At 39.0% G+C, this 16,177-nt stretch overlaps 1 protein-coding gene across 1 annotated transcript in view; it reads right to left on the bottom strand.

The window, feature by feature from the left end:
• Positions 1 to 16,177, bottom strand: part of LOC139686389 (igLON family member 5-like) — a 534,172-nt gene that overhangs the window by 169,927 nt on the left and 348,068 nt on the right. Inside the window, exon 6 of the mRNA XM_071583582.1 lies at positions 9,003 to 9,137. Coding sequence (XP_071439683.1) covers positions 9,003 to 9,137 — 135 coding nt within the window. The remainder of the gene's footprint in view (positions 1 to 9,002; positions 9,138 to 16,177) is intronic.

Raw genomic sequence — 16,177 nt, 5'->3', positions numbered from 1 at the left:
ATATGTATATGTATATGTATATATATATATATATATATATATATATATATATATATATATATATATATATATATATATACTGAAGAGCGTACTACGAGTGAGAACACAATCAATCTCACGTCATTCATTGAAACTCTGACGATTCTAATGACCACTACATAAACTATTTGCTGTTGGTAGATTTGAATTTTAATATGATTCAGGTAAATTTTTATCAAGATATCATCATTCCTCTACCAGAACAGTTTGAATATAGAGAAAATGTGTTTGGTCAATAGCTTACTTTAGAATTAGACAGCGTTATGACAATCATTCATTAATCCCCACAAAATAAGGTTTTGAACGGCAACATCTAAAAACACACCCATATTAGCCACTTCAGATTCCCAGTTTGTTTTTGATATCCTTGTCTGAAATAAATGTTGATTGTAATATTCTTAGAGTCAATTCCTAATTATCAGAGCTTTCAGCTAGTCCTATACTGTCGGTGAAATGTTACAATACTAGCAAGGTTTCATCATCAAATGATGACGCACTGCTCTGTGTCATTGCTAAATACTGTTCTCCCTACGCTTCAGGAGCCAGCCTTTGTTTCTTTCCTTGCACACCCAGCTTCTGGTCGTGTGACGGTTGGCGTGGCATGTTTGGGAGGAGGGAGTCTTTGCTAAATCTACTTCCATTATGCTTTAATTAATTAAGTAAAATTAGATGTAGTTCATCCGCAGTCATCATGCACAAAGTATTATTGCTCTATATCTCAGTCATTAACTTTGATGACATTCTCCTGGAAGCAATATGCTGTTTATGCAATGTTTTTATTATTATAATTATATAGCTTTTTTGAATTAGCCGAACTTTCCAGACAATACCCGGAGCATTTTATCTTCCACCGCCCATTTTAAAGTAAATAGCGGTTTGTATGAAGCAAAGATATATTTCCCTCCAGTCCATGTGAATGGCACTTACGTCCGTTGTTACCTCACTCGACGGTAATAATGCGTTTTTGAAGAATTAAGGGAAATTATTTTTTTAAATTCCCACAAAAACAAAATACATGATAAAAAATAGTGGCGGAAAAGGCATAAAATATTAAAATAATGATCCAAGATAAACTAAAACCACGCGTTCAGTTAAAAACCGTAAATAACGAACAAAATGTCTCACAATATCACCAAAATTCTGTGTGCGTAGCTATCCAAATCACAAAGGTTAAGTGTCCGACTTAAATTACGAGGAAAATGCCAAGCTTATCAGTTTAATTCTGTGTCAAAAAAATGAAGAGTTCTAGTCGCACATTTTGTTGGCGAGTGACTCGTCAATTAAAATTTAGGGGAAGAAGACTGCCCGACAGACTGATATGATACCAGTCTTTTTCCCGGGTGGCATTATCGACCAATGCAGCAGAAACATCATGAACCAACATTCGAAAAACAAGAAAACATATTAAATACATTGCTAATAGTCACGGATTGGCCTAATGGCTGAGTGACCTAATACATACTGCTCTTTGTCGGCGTCCTTAAGATGCCGATATTAACACCGCTGTGCGGTAACCCACGGGTAGAGAAGGGTAAAATCAGCCATGCTAGGAAAATCTTCATAGACCTAAGTATTGCGATCATATTTGGAGATATTTTTGACATACTATGAAAAAAAGTAATTGCTAAGAAGACTAAAAAAATTCAATTCCCGAAGATGTTTGAATTATCTGAATATGTATAGTATTATTTTCGCTATCGTGAGATGAAAAACATACACTCATGTATGGGTGGTGGAGTAATACAGTGGAATTTAATAAGGGGAAAACCCTCTTTAATAATAGAATTTTTCATTTACTTTGCTTATGATACATTTGCTTCAGATAATGATTTTTCCCAAACATTGAAGCGGGCATTTTCATCATTTGAAATACTTTTATTTCTTATATTTTTACAGTTTATACGCAGAAAAAGTATCGGTTAAGAACAGTTAGTCCCCGTTTTCAGCTCGAGAGTATTCGATAAGTATTCAAACAATATTCTGTAAAAGGCATATTTCCTTGTGAACATTATATTGATTTAGGTGAAATTACGTAGGATTAAAAAAGAAACAAAAGAACTATACGTATCTTTCACTTCGAAAGTACACCCGCAAATTACTACATCCTTAATTGGTTTACTGGCAGCAGGAATTATTGTGAAATGGCGAGTGAAATGTGCTTTCAGAGTTTCCCTAATCCCAAAAATTTCTGGAAAGGTGTTAATGATATGCGGCATATAACCTTGGACCAGATTCTACTCAACCCCAAAATTCGGTCTGTTAGGCCCGGAAAGGGCTGTAAGGAACATTCCCCATGGAGCTGTCTTGGCAAAATTAGATTTTATCAGTGGTTTCCCTCAAAATCCAAATCAACTTGCGCCATTGGAAATTCTATGGCATCAAATAGTACAATAACCAAACATACGCTTTCACCAGACTTCCGATGGGACACCCCCTCAGCCCGGCCATATTGCAACGATATGCCGACGAATGTGCATCTTTTATTGACGAAAAGTTTTAAATTCATGACACATGTTATCCAGATGATTGGCTCCTATTTTCAAAGGAAAAGTTATGCGTGTAACACTATCATTGTTTACCTTAGAACTACCGTTAACATTCAAGTGAACAGAAGTAAGTCCATCACCATACCTACTAAGACCATTGGATATTTCGGAGTCAGCATCCATAGGGTTTCTGGCACCTTAGAGCTTACAACTGCAGCAAAGAAACGTGTACATAATCTTTTCCCATTATTGCCACGAGTCAGATAAACTGACATCCATGCTAAGTAGCAGTCTACTTAGCATGGGTGTGTAGGTTACGTTCTCCATTACTCATGCATGATACTGCAAGAAAGTGAAATCTACAATAGACAGACTTCCTTGAGCGGAAGGAATTCAGTTTAAACGGACGCCATCCCCACACAAGGAGGTGAAGTCATCCCTGTGTGGCCGGTATCTCAAAGCTTCGAGATACCAGTGCCGTCTTCAATCAACGCAGCCGTGGTATACGCTGCATTACTTGGTTTTATATATTTAACCATAGACCTCCTACAGCATTTACACCTGCACAATGTTGAAGTTAACATGTTTGTAGATTTGCAGGTGGCCCTGTATTCTCTGCGTAGAAGACAGGGCGCAGTATTTCATATCAATCCTTCCTCAATAACCTTGTACATGATAATTTTAATAAAGACTGATCAGTCAAATATAGTGACCTGAACCTGGAAACGTTCTGCCACCAATCCGGCCAACCAGTCCTCTCGGGCCGGTTCCCTAGAGCGTCTCTCAAACCTTAAATGCTTTTACATGTGCGTCCGCCATATTGGTGGCTGGTATATTACGAAGGTCGGCACGCGCTCAGAAAGGAGTCGCGCGGTATAACGAAGCGGTGATTTGGGAGGGTGCCCCCGTCCAGCAGCAGGCGAAGTTTAGCTAGGATTACTGAATCAAATATTCGTTTCACACCTTTCCAGATTTGAATGCATATAATATGACGGTTCTATCAGTATAAAAATCATATTTGGAATCTTCTATTTTTAAATCATGATTCTATTGAGTCACCTTGATTACTTGCCAAAACGGTTGAATAAAAGTTTTGGAAATGGCAAAAAAAATTTAAAAAAATGCATATCAACTCATAGCCACTTACAATTTAAGAATAAATTACAAACGATATAATTTTTTTTCAATGTACTCTCATTCCCATTTTTCATTCTACGACGAATGGCATTATGATTATTTCTGGCTTTTTTTTAAACTTCAAACCTAATGTTATCTCTAATGCTCGGCTCAAAGAACTTTCAAAATATCCCTGTGATTTCCTCATTCCAGGTGACTTTCATGGACCCATGTCTACGTACGATCTTCAAAGGAATCCTTCAATCTGTCCATCTTTCATTTGCATTCATTTCAAATAGACTTGACAAAAATTCACTGTCATCAACTAAAATTTAAAAAACTTGTTTACTGCTCAAGTTGATACAGTTTGACTTTAACTAAGGCATAACGTATTTAACTCGTTTGAATAAAACACTCGATAATGCTAAATTCAATAGGTCTGATCCAAACTGGGGAAAAAATTCAAAATCATAACGGCGAGCCAATGACACGCCCGAAAGTACCCTTTATCGAATGACGCAAAATACGTGTCCCCGCATCAGACCCGAATGTTAAAGTTCTGGAAAGCACATGGCCCGGAGGTGGGGTGGGCACTAACCCACGTAATCCCTTATCCCATACCCTGAAACCACTCCCCCCTCCTCCTCTCCGGCGGAAGCCTAAACTTAACCTCCCAGGCCATCCAATGCCTTGCTGTCAAGCCGACGACGCTCTAATTAACGGAAGGTTTCCACCTGGGAAATCACAGTATGTACCCGAGTTCCCCTTTTGGTTTCGTTTCTCGCCAGCATGGAGAAAGGCGGGGATGTGAAATGGGAGGGGAGGTGCGCCTGGAGCGTGCCAACTGAAATCTCAACCGCCTAGAGCCGTCTCTCGTGTTTTTGTTACGTGTATCTGTATTGTCCCATATTAGGCAGCGCATGTGAAGCGATGTCGTAGTCTGAACGTCGGAGACCGACCACCTGTGCTGGAGAAAACGAAGGGAAGAAGTAGCTCAATTCGACCTATCCCGGTGAGATTTACAGCCACTATGCTCCTTAGGTATCTCTCTAAGAGCTAGTACGAATTGCGTATTTGTGTGGATTCTTGGTATCTGTGTCAGTTGACGAAAATTTAATTTAGGAACGCGTGGAAATTTAAAACTGGAAAAAATATATTTTCTAGACCGGTATCCCAGCCCTATTATCTTCATAGGGTTTACAGGAGATCTCCAATGTATATCCGCTTGCCTGGCAATCTCCTCCTTCCTATATACGTAGTCCCTTACACTAACGTCTTCCACCACCTAGCTCACATAACTCATCCTTTGTCTGCCTCAGCGGTTTTCTTCTCAATTCCTTCACCTAAGATCTACCTTGCCACAAATATGTTCATTCCATTTCTTCATAATATTTTATAAATGTTTTAAAGTTTGGATTACAAGGCCAAAGAATAAAATGTATCAAAAAGAAGAGAAAACGAGTTCAACACTGTCATAGAATAAATGCGCTTTTCGTAGATAATAATCTTATTGGAAAAAAGACAGTGTATCTAGTAAAACAATAAATGAAAAAAAACGTGCATTTATCCCTCAATGCTATCCTTCTCATTTAAATGCAGAGTTAACAGTCTGACAGTAATTGTGTCCTTATTCTGTTAAAGCATGATGACACCAACTGATTCTCTAAGAGATGGCTCATCAATGGCGGTTGCAGGTGGAATTTATTCTAGCGCCATGCATAGTGTTGTTTATTAAATATCATAATGATCAGTGATAGCCAACAAAATATCTACATTAATTTTTTACCACAGAAATCATACGTATTCACAACGCCTTTTGAGAGACAATTAAAATGTATCCTGCCAAAATGATGGTGGTTTACTGCTCCTGCCGGTTGCTAAAGCCGTATTAATGGGTCGTCTCCAATGTAAACTGATGAATAATTGCATGTATGAACAGCAATGCAAAATTTATTGCTCAACGAAAATCTAAAAGCTCAAACCAAAGCATTTTTTATTCTAGCTTCGTTAGCCAGGAATAAAATTAGTTATAAACACCGTTTTTAAAAGACAATAAAACTTCTGGCATGATGCAATCATTCTGTTGAGGTAATTTCGACAAGGCCATTCAAAACGAGTCTCGCTGGGACATGACATATAAAAAGGGGACTACGTAATTACAGCCCGAATGGTGGGAGAGACCCGCATTGGAAATTTGTATGAAATTAGTTTTTTATTTTTAAAAACTACCAAACGAACAATGCGAGCACTTAAATTGGAGCACACTTCGAAAAGAAATAAATAGCTGGGTGTAGATCAAAAGTAAGGAGAGGAATCTTTATTTTTGAAGAGACACCAGCCGCAGGTGAAATAAAAGAAACACAAGTTGAAGGCAGGAAGCAATGCCCGGAGATGAAAGGAGCGAGGGTAGGATTGTCACAAGCAGCCGTTGCCCATCTGCGAATCGTGCAGAAATGGATTCACATCCTACGCAGTATTCGCCGCAAATAGTAGGCGATCAAATTAATTAATGAGCAGAATACCCTCAACGCACGTAATGGTAAAGACGAAATAATTTGACCGCACTCAGTGCTTAATTATCCTTCCATCCATCACGATTCATCTCATCATTCTTTTTTCAATAGAATCCATTAGGGAATTTTGAAAATAAATTTTTGTATGCACCAGAGGATGCAAATCCAATATATGATAAATCAATACGCATGACGAAAGTAACGGACAAAAGAATAAATTAAATGATGCTAAAACTTAAATTCTGTTTACTTATCATCAGCTAGCTTATCTACTGATGTGTGTACGCTACAAAGTTCTTGAAAGGAAAATTCTGCATATACGAGGGTCATCCGGAAAGTAGTACCCGTTCGTGAAATAAAGACACAAAAGTAAATATTAACAAACATAAAAAATTTTATTTGAAAGAGGATACTTTAAACTACTTCTCAACATAATCTCCAAGCAAATTAAGGCATTTGTCATAACGTGTGACAAGTTTCTGTATGCATAGTCCTTCGCCGCCAGCTCATTGAGATACGCGAGGGACCCATCTTGCACAAATTTTTGCATAATGCAGATGGTGTTTAACAATTTCATGAACAATTGTTCGAGAAACATTGGGAAAATGCTCACAGATGTCATCAATTGTGACGCGCCGATCGTTCCTCACGAATTCGTCAACTGAGCTCACCAGTTGGTCTGTAATGACAGACGGTCTCTCCGAACGCTCATCGTCGTGTGTGTTCCCCCTCCCCATGTTGAAGTTGCGACACCACCGCCGAACAGACGACTCGTCCATTACATTGTCTCCATACACCTCCTTTAATTGGCGATGAATATCACATGGGCGAACGTTTCTTGCATTGAGGAATTTAATCACTGCCCTCACTTCACAACTGGCGGCGTTCTCAATTTTTTTAAACATTGTAAACAATCACAGAAACAACACAGGCAATGCTAGCGTCACGCAACTTGGCTCAGAGAAGGCAGACAAGCCACTGAAGCTATCTGACCTCGTCCAGCGGCTACTCGCGTCGTCAGCACTTCATGCGGCACGAACGGGTACTACTTTCCGGATGACCCTCGTAAGTTAACTAAACACAGGAGGGTAAATTGCGATCCAAAAAATACGAAGAAAAATAATAACGATAATAAAAGTTAAGAAAAATCTGGCATAATATTTAACACTAGATATTCGGAACACGGTTTTCTGTTATTGTGTTATTAATCAGCACGCTCTCTCTCTTTCCTCGCATTGATGTTTTTTGTGCAATCAGTTTTATCAAATAAACTTTTCTAAATAGAAATTTTGTTACTAAATTGTAAAGATAAAATTTAAACGATTAATTAAAAAAGCAAGAACTTTATAGAATACATTTTAATGGAAATTAGATACATGACTTTGTTTTATACAACAAAAGAGCCACAATTACCATTCCAATATTAACTTAACAAAATTAAACCGGCATGTTCACCTTCATTTCATACCATAGATTAACAAATAATTTCAACATCATCTTTCTTCCTCAAAATCTATTAGGTAATACTTCGTTAATTACGAGAGCAAACCATTATTAGCAGTTTCAAATATTTATAGTCGACGTTGTATTACATTGCCCTAGCAATTTACCAACAGATTCTGAATTAATATCCTAAAGTCCCGCGTTAAATAATCCGAAACTTTTGTTATTGCACCCAAATCTGATCAATTTGATATCAATTATACGCCTCAATCGTCAATCTATAAACTATACGAGTGATACTCTACTAACATAATTATGGAAGCATTTGGACTAAATCCTTGACGTTTTGAAAAAACTTGTGCATACGTTATGTTCCCATGACCTACAAAGCTATGCTTACAGAAGAAATGATATTTTAACCTGATTAGTTAATCAAAAGGCCTAGGGTAGGAAACAGAGGGATTTTAGTTCACTAAGTGGCTGCTCACCAAGGAGGCGGCTGCAAAGCCGTCTGACACCAGCGGAAAGCTGGCAATTTGGGTAGGGGTGTCACGTTAAACACGCTACTGAGGAAGGAAACGGGATGCTGCATGAGTTATTTATACCCGGAAATTATTATGGAATCAGATATGAAAATGTGTCCGGGAAACTATTGGTGAGTTTCGCGTGATAATAGGGTCTCCACGTACACAAAAGCAGGGAACTGGAATTTTAGGAATATTCTGAGGAAAGTTGGAAAATGTCAAATAAGAGGTTAGTGTAAATACAGACATGTTAGGTTTTTACGAGGTTTGTTGGTGCTTCGAGATATAATCCGTAGATTTTGAGAAGGCCTTCGACCGAGTAAATTGGATAAAATCAATTAATATTTTTCAGTAAATAAGGACTCTAGACTGGAGAAGGATAAAAAACTTATCTGGAACCTATTTTTGAGGCTTCACAGGTGAGGATACCAAACGGAGAATCAAGATGGTCAGCATCAAGCAGGGGAGTAAGAAAGGGTTACCCTTTGCCACCTATTCTTTTAAACGTATTTGCGCTGAAAAAGTGTTAAAGAGGCATTGGAAGGATTGCAAGTGAATGCAGCTGAGGAACTATTAAATTCGGATTCATTTTGGAATGATAAACCCTTTATTAGCCAGTAACCCAAAGGATAACAACCTTAGCGCAGTGTATAATTGGTGAGACTGTTATGAGAATTAATAATATGAAAATGATTATGGCAAGAGAATAAGCGTAGATTAGAGGTTTTTGAGATGCGGGTGTGAAGGAAAATAAAGTCAGTAAAATAGATGGAATAGAAAACATGAAATTCTGGGAGCGGTAGGAAAAGAGTTGAGTATTTTAACGTAATACTTAACCACTCAAGAACTTTGTTCATAAAGCCTTAATGAAATAGACTTACATTTTCGATGATGCACACGAGGGATATGGCACTCCCCTCACCCACGTGGTATTCTCCGCTCCCCAGAATAAGGGCTTCTGGTACCACCACGTGGAGGTGGAAGAGATGAGACAATCGTCCTGCTCCTGTTGATACCTGAATAAAAAGAGTAAACATTAGGAATAGCCAACTCATATCATTATATCAAGGCATATATATATATATATATATATATATATATATATATATATATATATATATATATATATACTACCTTGATCAAAAAGTTCCCGGAATAACCACCGTGTGGCGCTCCCATCGTTCCGATTTGAGTTCTGTTTTTTTTGTTAAATTGGTACATCTGTTGTTGATATTCCCTTTAAATCTTAGTGTCATAACTTGACATTTGCAAAAGTTACGTAGCCAAGAGTACATCTATCTCTGTGTGTGTTGGCGATTTTTTACAATTGCAGAAATGGATTTAAATTTGCAACAACGAACTTGTATTAAATTTTGCGTAAAAAACGGATTTAGTGGCGCACGGACGTTGGAAATGTTGGAAAAGTGTTTCGGCAACGATTCTCTAAAAAAAACGGTCGTTTACCAGTGGCACGAGCGGTTCAGAAGTGGTCGTGAGTCAATCGAAGACGATGAACGCAGTGGCAGACCATCGACATCGAAAGTCGGTGAAAAAATTGATAAAGTAAAAGAAATGTTGGTCAATAACCGCAAATTAACCATCAGAGAAATAGCGGAGGACTTGAACATTGCCTATGGATCCGCCCAAGACATTGTGGTTAATGATTTGGGTTTCCGTCGTGTAGCAGCAAAGTTGGTGCCGAAAGACCTCAATTTCATGCAAAAAAGAGACCGTGTTGACGTCGCAAAAGACATGATTTGCGAGGCTGAATCCGATCCCACATTCATCAAAAGGATCATTACTGGAGACGAGACGTGGGTTTATGAGTACGACACGCAATCCAGACATCAGGCAAGTGAATGGCGTTCACCAAATGAGCCGAGACCAAAAAAACCACGTCGTTTTTAGTCAAAAAAGAAGGCAATGCTGACGGTTTTCATGGATTACAACGGTGTAGTGCATCATGAATTTTTGCCAGAAGGCCAGACAGTAAACAAAGAGTATTATTTGGGCGTTATGAGACTTTTGCGTGAAGCAATTCGCCGAAAGAGACCAGAAATGTGGGCAGAAAACTCGTGGATTTTGCACCATGATAACGCACCGTCGCACAGTGCTATCATTATTCGTAATTTTTTGACGAAAAATGCAACAAATACCATCCAACAGCCACCGAATTCACCTGATTTGGCTCCCTGTGACTTCTTTCTGTTCAATCGACTTAAAAAACCATTACGGGGAACGCGTTTTAGCAGCCGAGAGGAAGTAATGGAAAAATCGCAGGAAGCACTGATGGACATACCGAAAACCGAATATAAAAAATGTTTCGAGGATTGGATCAAGCGCTGGCATAAGTGTGTTGCAGTCGATGGGGATTACTTTGAAGGGGACAATATAGATTTAGATGAATAAACTTGTATTTTTAATTTTCTGAATAAATTCCGGGAAATTTTTGATCAAGGTAGTATATACACATTCAAACACGAAATCCCGCCAAACGGCGAATAAATACTCATATATACAGAAACAGATATAAGGAAAAGGGATAGGAACACATATAAAGGACGAACACAATAGAGGTGGGGAAGGCGGAATCGAACGGATCACAAGAGTAAAAATATTTCCTCAACCGGGACTCGAACACCGGATCTTTCCACTTGCCGGGCGGATGCTCTTAACCACTTGAGCTATCGAGGATAGTCAATTTACCCTGAGATCCGTGGGTCTAATATGTCGCCAAGCGCCCCGATTCTTTCAGCCAAGAGATGGCGTCAGGGGGCTGTTTCACCCACCAAAGGAGAAATAGACAATACACAAGGAAAGGAAACGACAGTGGGTTAGAATTCATAGAACATCATCCTTTCCTTGTGTATTGTCTATTTCTCCTTTGGTGGGTGAAACAGCCCCCTGACGCCATCTCTTGGCTGAAAGAATCGGGGCGCTTGGCGACATATTAGACCCACGGATCTCAGGGTAAATTGACTATCCTCGATAGCGCAAGTGGTTAAGAGCATCCGCCCGGCAAGTGGAAAGATCCGGTGTTCGAGTCCCGGTTGAGGAAATATTTTTACTCTTGTGATCCGTTCGATTCCGCCTTCCCCACCTCTATTGTGTTCGTCCTTTATATGTGTTCCTATCCCTTTTCCTTATATCTGTTTCTGTATATATGAGTATTTATTCGCCGTTTGGCGGGATTTCGTGTTTGAAAGTGTATTTGGCCAATGTGGCTCATCTCTTTCTTCTGGCTATGCGTGCCACGAAACGCACTGTTCCTTTCCTGTATGATGTTCTATGAATTCTAACCCACTGTCCTTTCCTTTCCTTGTGTATTGTCTATTTCTCCTTTGGTGGGTGAAACAGCCCCCTGACGCCATCTCTTGGCTGAAAGAATCGGGGCGCTTGGCGACATATTAGACCCACGGATCTCAGGGTAAATTGACTATCCTCGATAGCTCAAGTGGTTAAGAGCATCCGCCCGGCAAGTGGAAAGATCCGGTGTTCGAGTCCCGGTTGAGGAAATATTTTTACTCTTGTGATCCGTTCGATTCCGCCTTCCCCACCTCTATTGTGTTCGTCCTTTATATGTGTTCCTATCCCTTTTCCTTATATCTGTTTCTGTATATATGAGTATTTATTCGCCGTTTGGCGGGATTTCGTGTTTGAAAGTGTATTTGGCCAATGTGGCTCATCTCTTTCTTCTGGCTATGCGTGCCACGAAACGCACTGTTCCTTTCCTGTATGATGTTCTATGAATTCTAACCCACTGTCCTTTCCTTTCCTTGTGTATTGTCTATTTCTCCTTTGGTGGGTGAAACAGCCCCCTGACGCCATCTCTTGGCTGAAAGAATCGGGGCGCTTGGCGACATATTAGACCCACGGATCTCAGGGTAAATTGACTATCCTCGATAGCTCAAGTGGTTAAGAGCATCCGCCCGGCAAGTGGAAAGATCCGGTGTTCGAGTCCCGGTTGAGGAAATATTTTTACTCTTGTGATCCGTTCGATTCCGCCTTCCCCACCTCTATTGTGTTCGTCCTTTATATGTGTTCCTATCCCTTTTCCTTATATCTGTTTCTGTATATATGAGTATTTATTCGCCGTTTGGCGGGATTTCGTGTTTGAAAGTGTATTTGGCCAATGTGGCTCATCTCTTTCTTCTGGCTATGCGTGCCACGAAACGCACTGTTCCTTTCCTGTATGATGTTCTATGAATTCTAACCCACTGTCCTTTCCTTTCCTTGTGTATTGTCTATTTCTCCTTTGGTGGGTGAAACAGCCCCCTGACGCCATCTCTTGGCTGAAAGAATCGGGGCGCTTGGCGACATATTAGACCCACGGATCTCAGGGTAAATTGACTATCCTCGATAGCTCAAGTGGTTAAGAGCATCCGCCCGGCAAGTGGAAAGATCCGGTGTTCGAGTCCCGGTTGAGGAAATATTTTTACTCTTGTGATCCGTTCGATTCCGCCTTCCCCACCTCTATTGTGTTCGTCCTTTATATGTGTTCCTATCCCTTTTCCTTATATCTGTTTCTGTATATATGAGTATATATATGAGTATATATATATATATATATATATATATATATATATATATATATATATATATATATATTGCATAGGCAGCCAAACAGAACTATATAGAAAATTCAAATTAAATTAACTCTCTCATTCAATGAAGTTCAATTATTCTAAAACGTCATTGCTGAATTTAAAAAATGAGGCTACGTCACCCAGATGCATCTAAAATATAAATACGGGTACCAAAATTGCAGTAAATATGTACTACAATTATTCATAGAGATATCTCTAAAAAGCTACGAATATAATAAATAAAAGAAGCTTTGTAAATATCCATGATACTTCCCGAGTATATAAAAAGGCAAACATGTGCAATTTAGCCGAAGATACCTTAAAGGGCGAAACCGGTTGAAACAATACATTAGGCACGATATTCTGGAATTTATAAAACTGTGTTTTCTCTGCTGCAATGCACTAATTTCACGAGCTAACGCCAAAGATTGTTGACATTAAAACTATGACTGTTTTTGAGTCTCCAAATCTCTCCAAGCATATGTTTATCTCATAAACTAGAAAGAAGAGCGGGAACTAATGAAATCACAACTTTATTAGGAGTATCTATTTAACATAGGTCACGGTATTTACTTTATTAGGGTCGAATTTGACTGAGAATAGTCTTCGTCCAACTGCGTCATTTTTTAAATTTTCGCCTGAAACCTAATACGATATGATGCATTAAACATTCTAAACAATATTCGGATGAACACAAGTGCTGAACATGAGCACGCACCATTTTTCCCCTGCCTTCAAGGTACGTCAAAACATCAAAGAACATTTGAAAATCTCATACTTCAAAAAGAAAATAAAACTAACTATTTACAATAATTAGTATTGTAAAAATGATACTATAGTAAAAAAATCACACTCTGAGTTATTAAGTTCAGTTGAGAGATAAATCAAATAGTATTGAAAGATGGAATAACATTATTAATTCATAAATAAGGGGTCCTCGGTTAAAAAATACATGTATAAATATACCTCCCTCCCTAGCATAAATTTTAAAATTTAGAGTCGCAGATAAACAAAAACTTTCAACTTATTTAGCAGGTCCTAATCTAAAAACAATTGAACTTTACACATTTTAATTGTTGTCATCAACTGAGTACATTATTTAAAAGAAGAATTTTAGAATTGGGATCACTTGTGTCGTTCCTGTTGGGAATAGTGCGAGGGCGATTCGAAAAGGTCCATTATTTTTTTTCATGAAAAATCAAATTTATTCTCAACTTTGAGTATATCGGAGGAAAGGCAGAGTATTTAGCTATTTTTATACATACTAGTCACCTTGACGATCAATCACGTTTTGCATCCTTGTAAGGAGCTTTTTAATACCGGCGTCGTGCCTTTCCCCCGCCGCGTCACGAAGCCAACTGACGACTGCTTCTTGCACTTCCTCGTCTGACTTGAATTTCTGTCCTTGAAGGTGTTTTTTGAGAGCAGGTGACAAGTGGTAGTCGCTGAGGGCAACGTCCGGGCTGTAAGGAGGGTTGTCGATGATGTCCCAGCCGAGTTCATTGAGTAGGGTGGTCGTTTGATGTGGCACATGTGGACGTGCATTGTCAAGATGCAAACACGCTCATTTGGTGAGACACCTTGTCGTAACCGACCTCCAACCCAATATTCTACACGGAGAAGTAGACACTATCTTCATTAAGGTCTTCCTTTATCTCACAAAGGGTAATTCTCCGGTTATTGATCACCATCTCGTCAATTGAAGCCACCGTTGATTCCAACAAACTCGGCCGCCCCGACCGCTGCTCATCGTGGACGTTTTCCCGGCCATCAAAAAACTGCCTACACCACTTCAGCACGTTTTTGATGTCCATACACTTCTCCCCGTACACTTCCACTAAATAACGATGGATTTATATCGGAGAAGCAGTCGTGAGTTGGCTTCGTGCCGCAGCGGGAGAAAGGTACGACGCCGGTATTAAAAAGCTGCTTACAAGGATTCAAAAAGTAATTGATCGTCAAGGCGACTATGCAGAAAAATAGCTGAATGATAAACCTTTCCAAAGATGTATGCAAAGTTAAGAAAAAATTTGATTTTCGTGAAAAAATAGGGGATCTTACTTTTCGAATCGCCCTGGTATAACAAATTATGCCATTACTTGGTTTTTTCGTTATTATAATAGCCTTTTCACATGCCATTATTTGTGGAAACCCATTAACGAATGTCCAACACATATTAGCTGAGTGTCATGGATAATTTCGGCAGATGCTGAGATGAGACTGAATCAGGAATACATCCCTCGAATGAATGATTTCGCCAAATTACGTCACATTAGCGCTATACACTCAAGCCGAGTATTAGTAAGCCTTTATTTATCCTCTTTGGTCGAAAGTCCTCCGATAATTTCACTGTACGCAACCATGCTGAATGATGAACTCTCCGAAAAAATAAGGGGTAATATTTTTTGGCAAATCCCCATGCAAAGAGAAAAGGCCCGTTTTCAAGTCATTTTCACACCGAATAAATAAGTTTCACCAGATACTGGTTAGTTTGTTTATGCTAATATTTCCGTGGCGCTCAAAAGTCTAAGGGCGAGATATAACACATTCACACGCACTCTGCAAATGGCACGAACAAGCACGAACGCACAGTTTGATACGCCCCATACAACACACATACGCTAGTATTAAAGAGGGAAGGGAAACAGGCGACTTGGGCCCTTCGCAACCTCTCAGCTTTAATTAAAAGCCGCCCTCACCTTACCCCTTCCGCGACCCACCCATCTCTTTCTCTCTACCCCTCCCGCCCCATGCAATATCTCGTTAGCGCCATCGAATTTACACGCAATCCCTCTTTCCTTTCGGCCTCCGCTGCCTCTATTCTCCCTTTCCTTCCTTTTTCGATCCTCGTCATCTCGACCTGCCGTTCCGTTTGGCCCTGCCCTTGGGCCCTCACCATGGTAATTGTTTGGATGATAGACAAACAACTTTTCCAGGTGGAAATTTATTACATTTCAAAGCGCCTATCACGCAAAAGATGGAAGCGAGGGAGGATGGAAACACATAAAATAAACTTATAATTCACTTTTCAACTTTTGATATCGGTATTCCATCCACGGCAAACTACCTTAAATATTTAACCTGTTTTAATAACAAAATTATACGAGTAAAACATATATAGAGATTTATTTACATATATATGCATATATTTATTATATATACATACATATACATATATATGCATAAGTGTACATAAAATAATCACTCACACGTTATTTCTTGTGATTTCGACGGAATTCAGCTCCGTCTACATCGGAAGAAATAGAAGTAAAGTTATTACTTCTATTTCTTCCGATGAATATGAGGCTGAACTCGGGCGAAATGATCAAGAAATAACGTGTGAGTGATCTTTTTGTGTGTTCTTATATTGTTTGTTGCTGTCGAAATTTGTTCTTCAACACTTCCGTGTTACATCAACGAAATCATCTTTATATATATATATATATATATATATATATATATATATATAT

This window comes from Hetaerina americana, unplaced genomic scaffold, assembly GCF_022747635.1.
Source record: "Hetaerina americana unplaced genomic scaffold, ioHetAmer1.1.p SCAF_14, whole genome shotgun sequence".
Taxonomy (NCBI): Eukaryota; Metazoa; Arthropoda; class Insecta; order Odonata; family Calopterygidae; genus Hetaerina; species Hetaerina americana.
The sequence above is the reverse complement of the archived record's forward strand: the minus strand, read 5'-3'. Positions and strand labels throughout refer to the sequence as shown.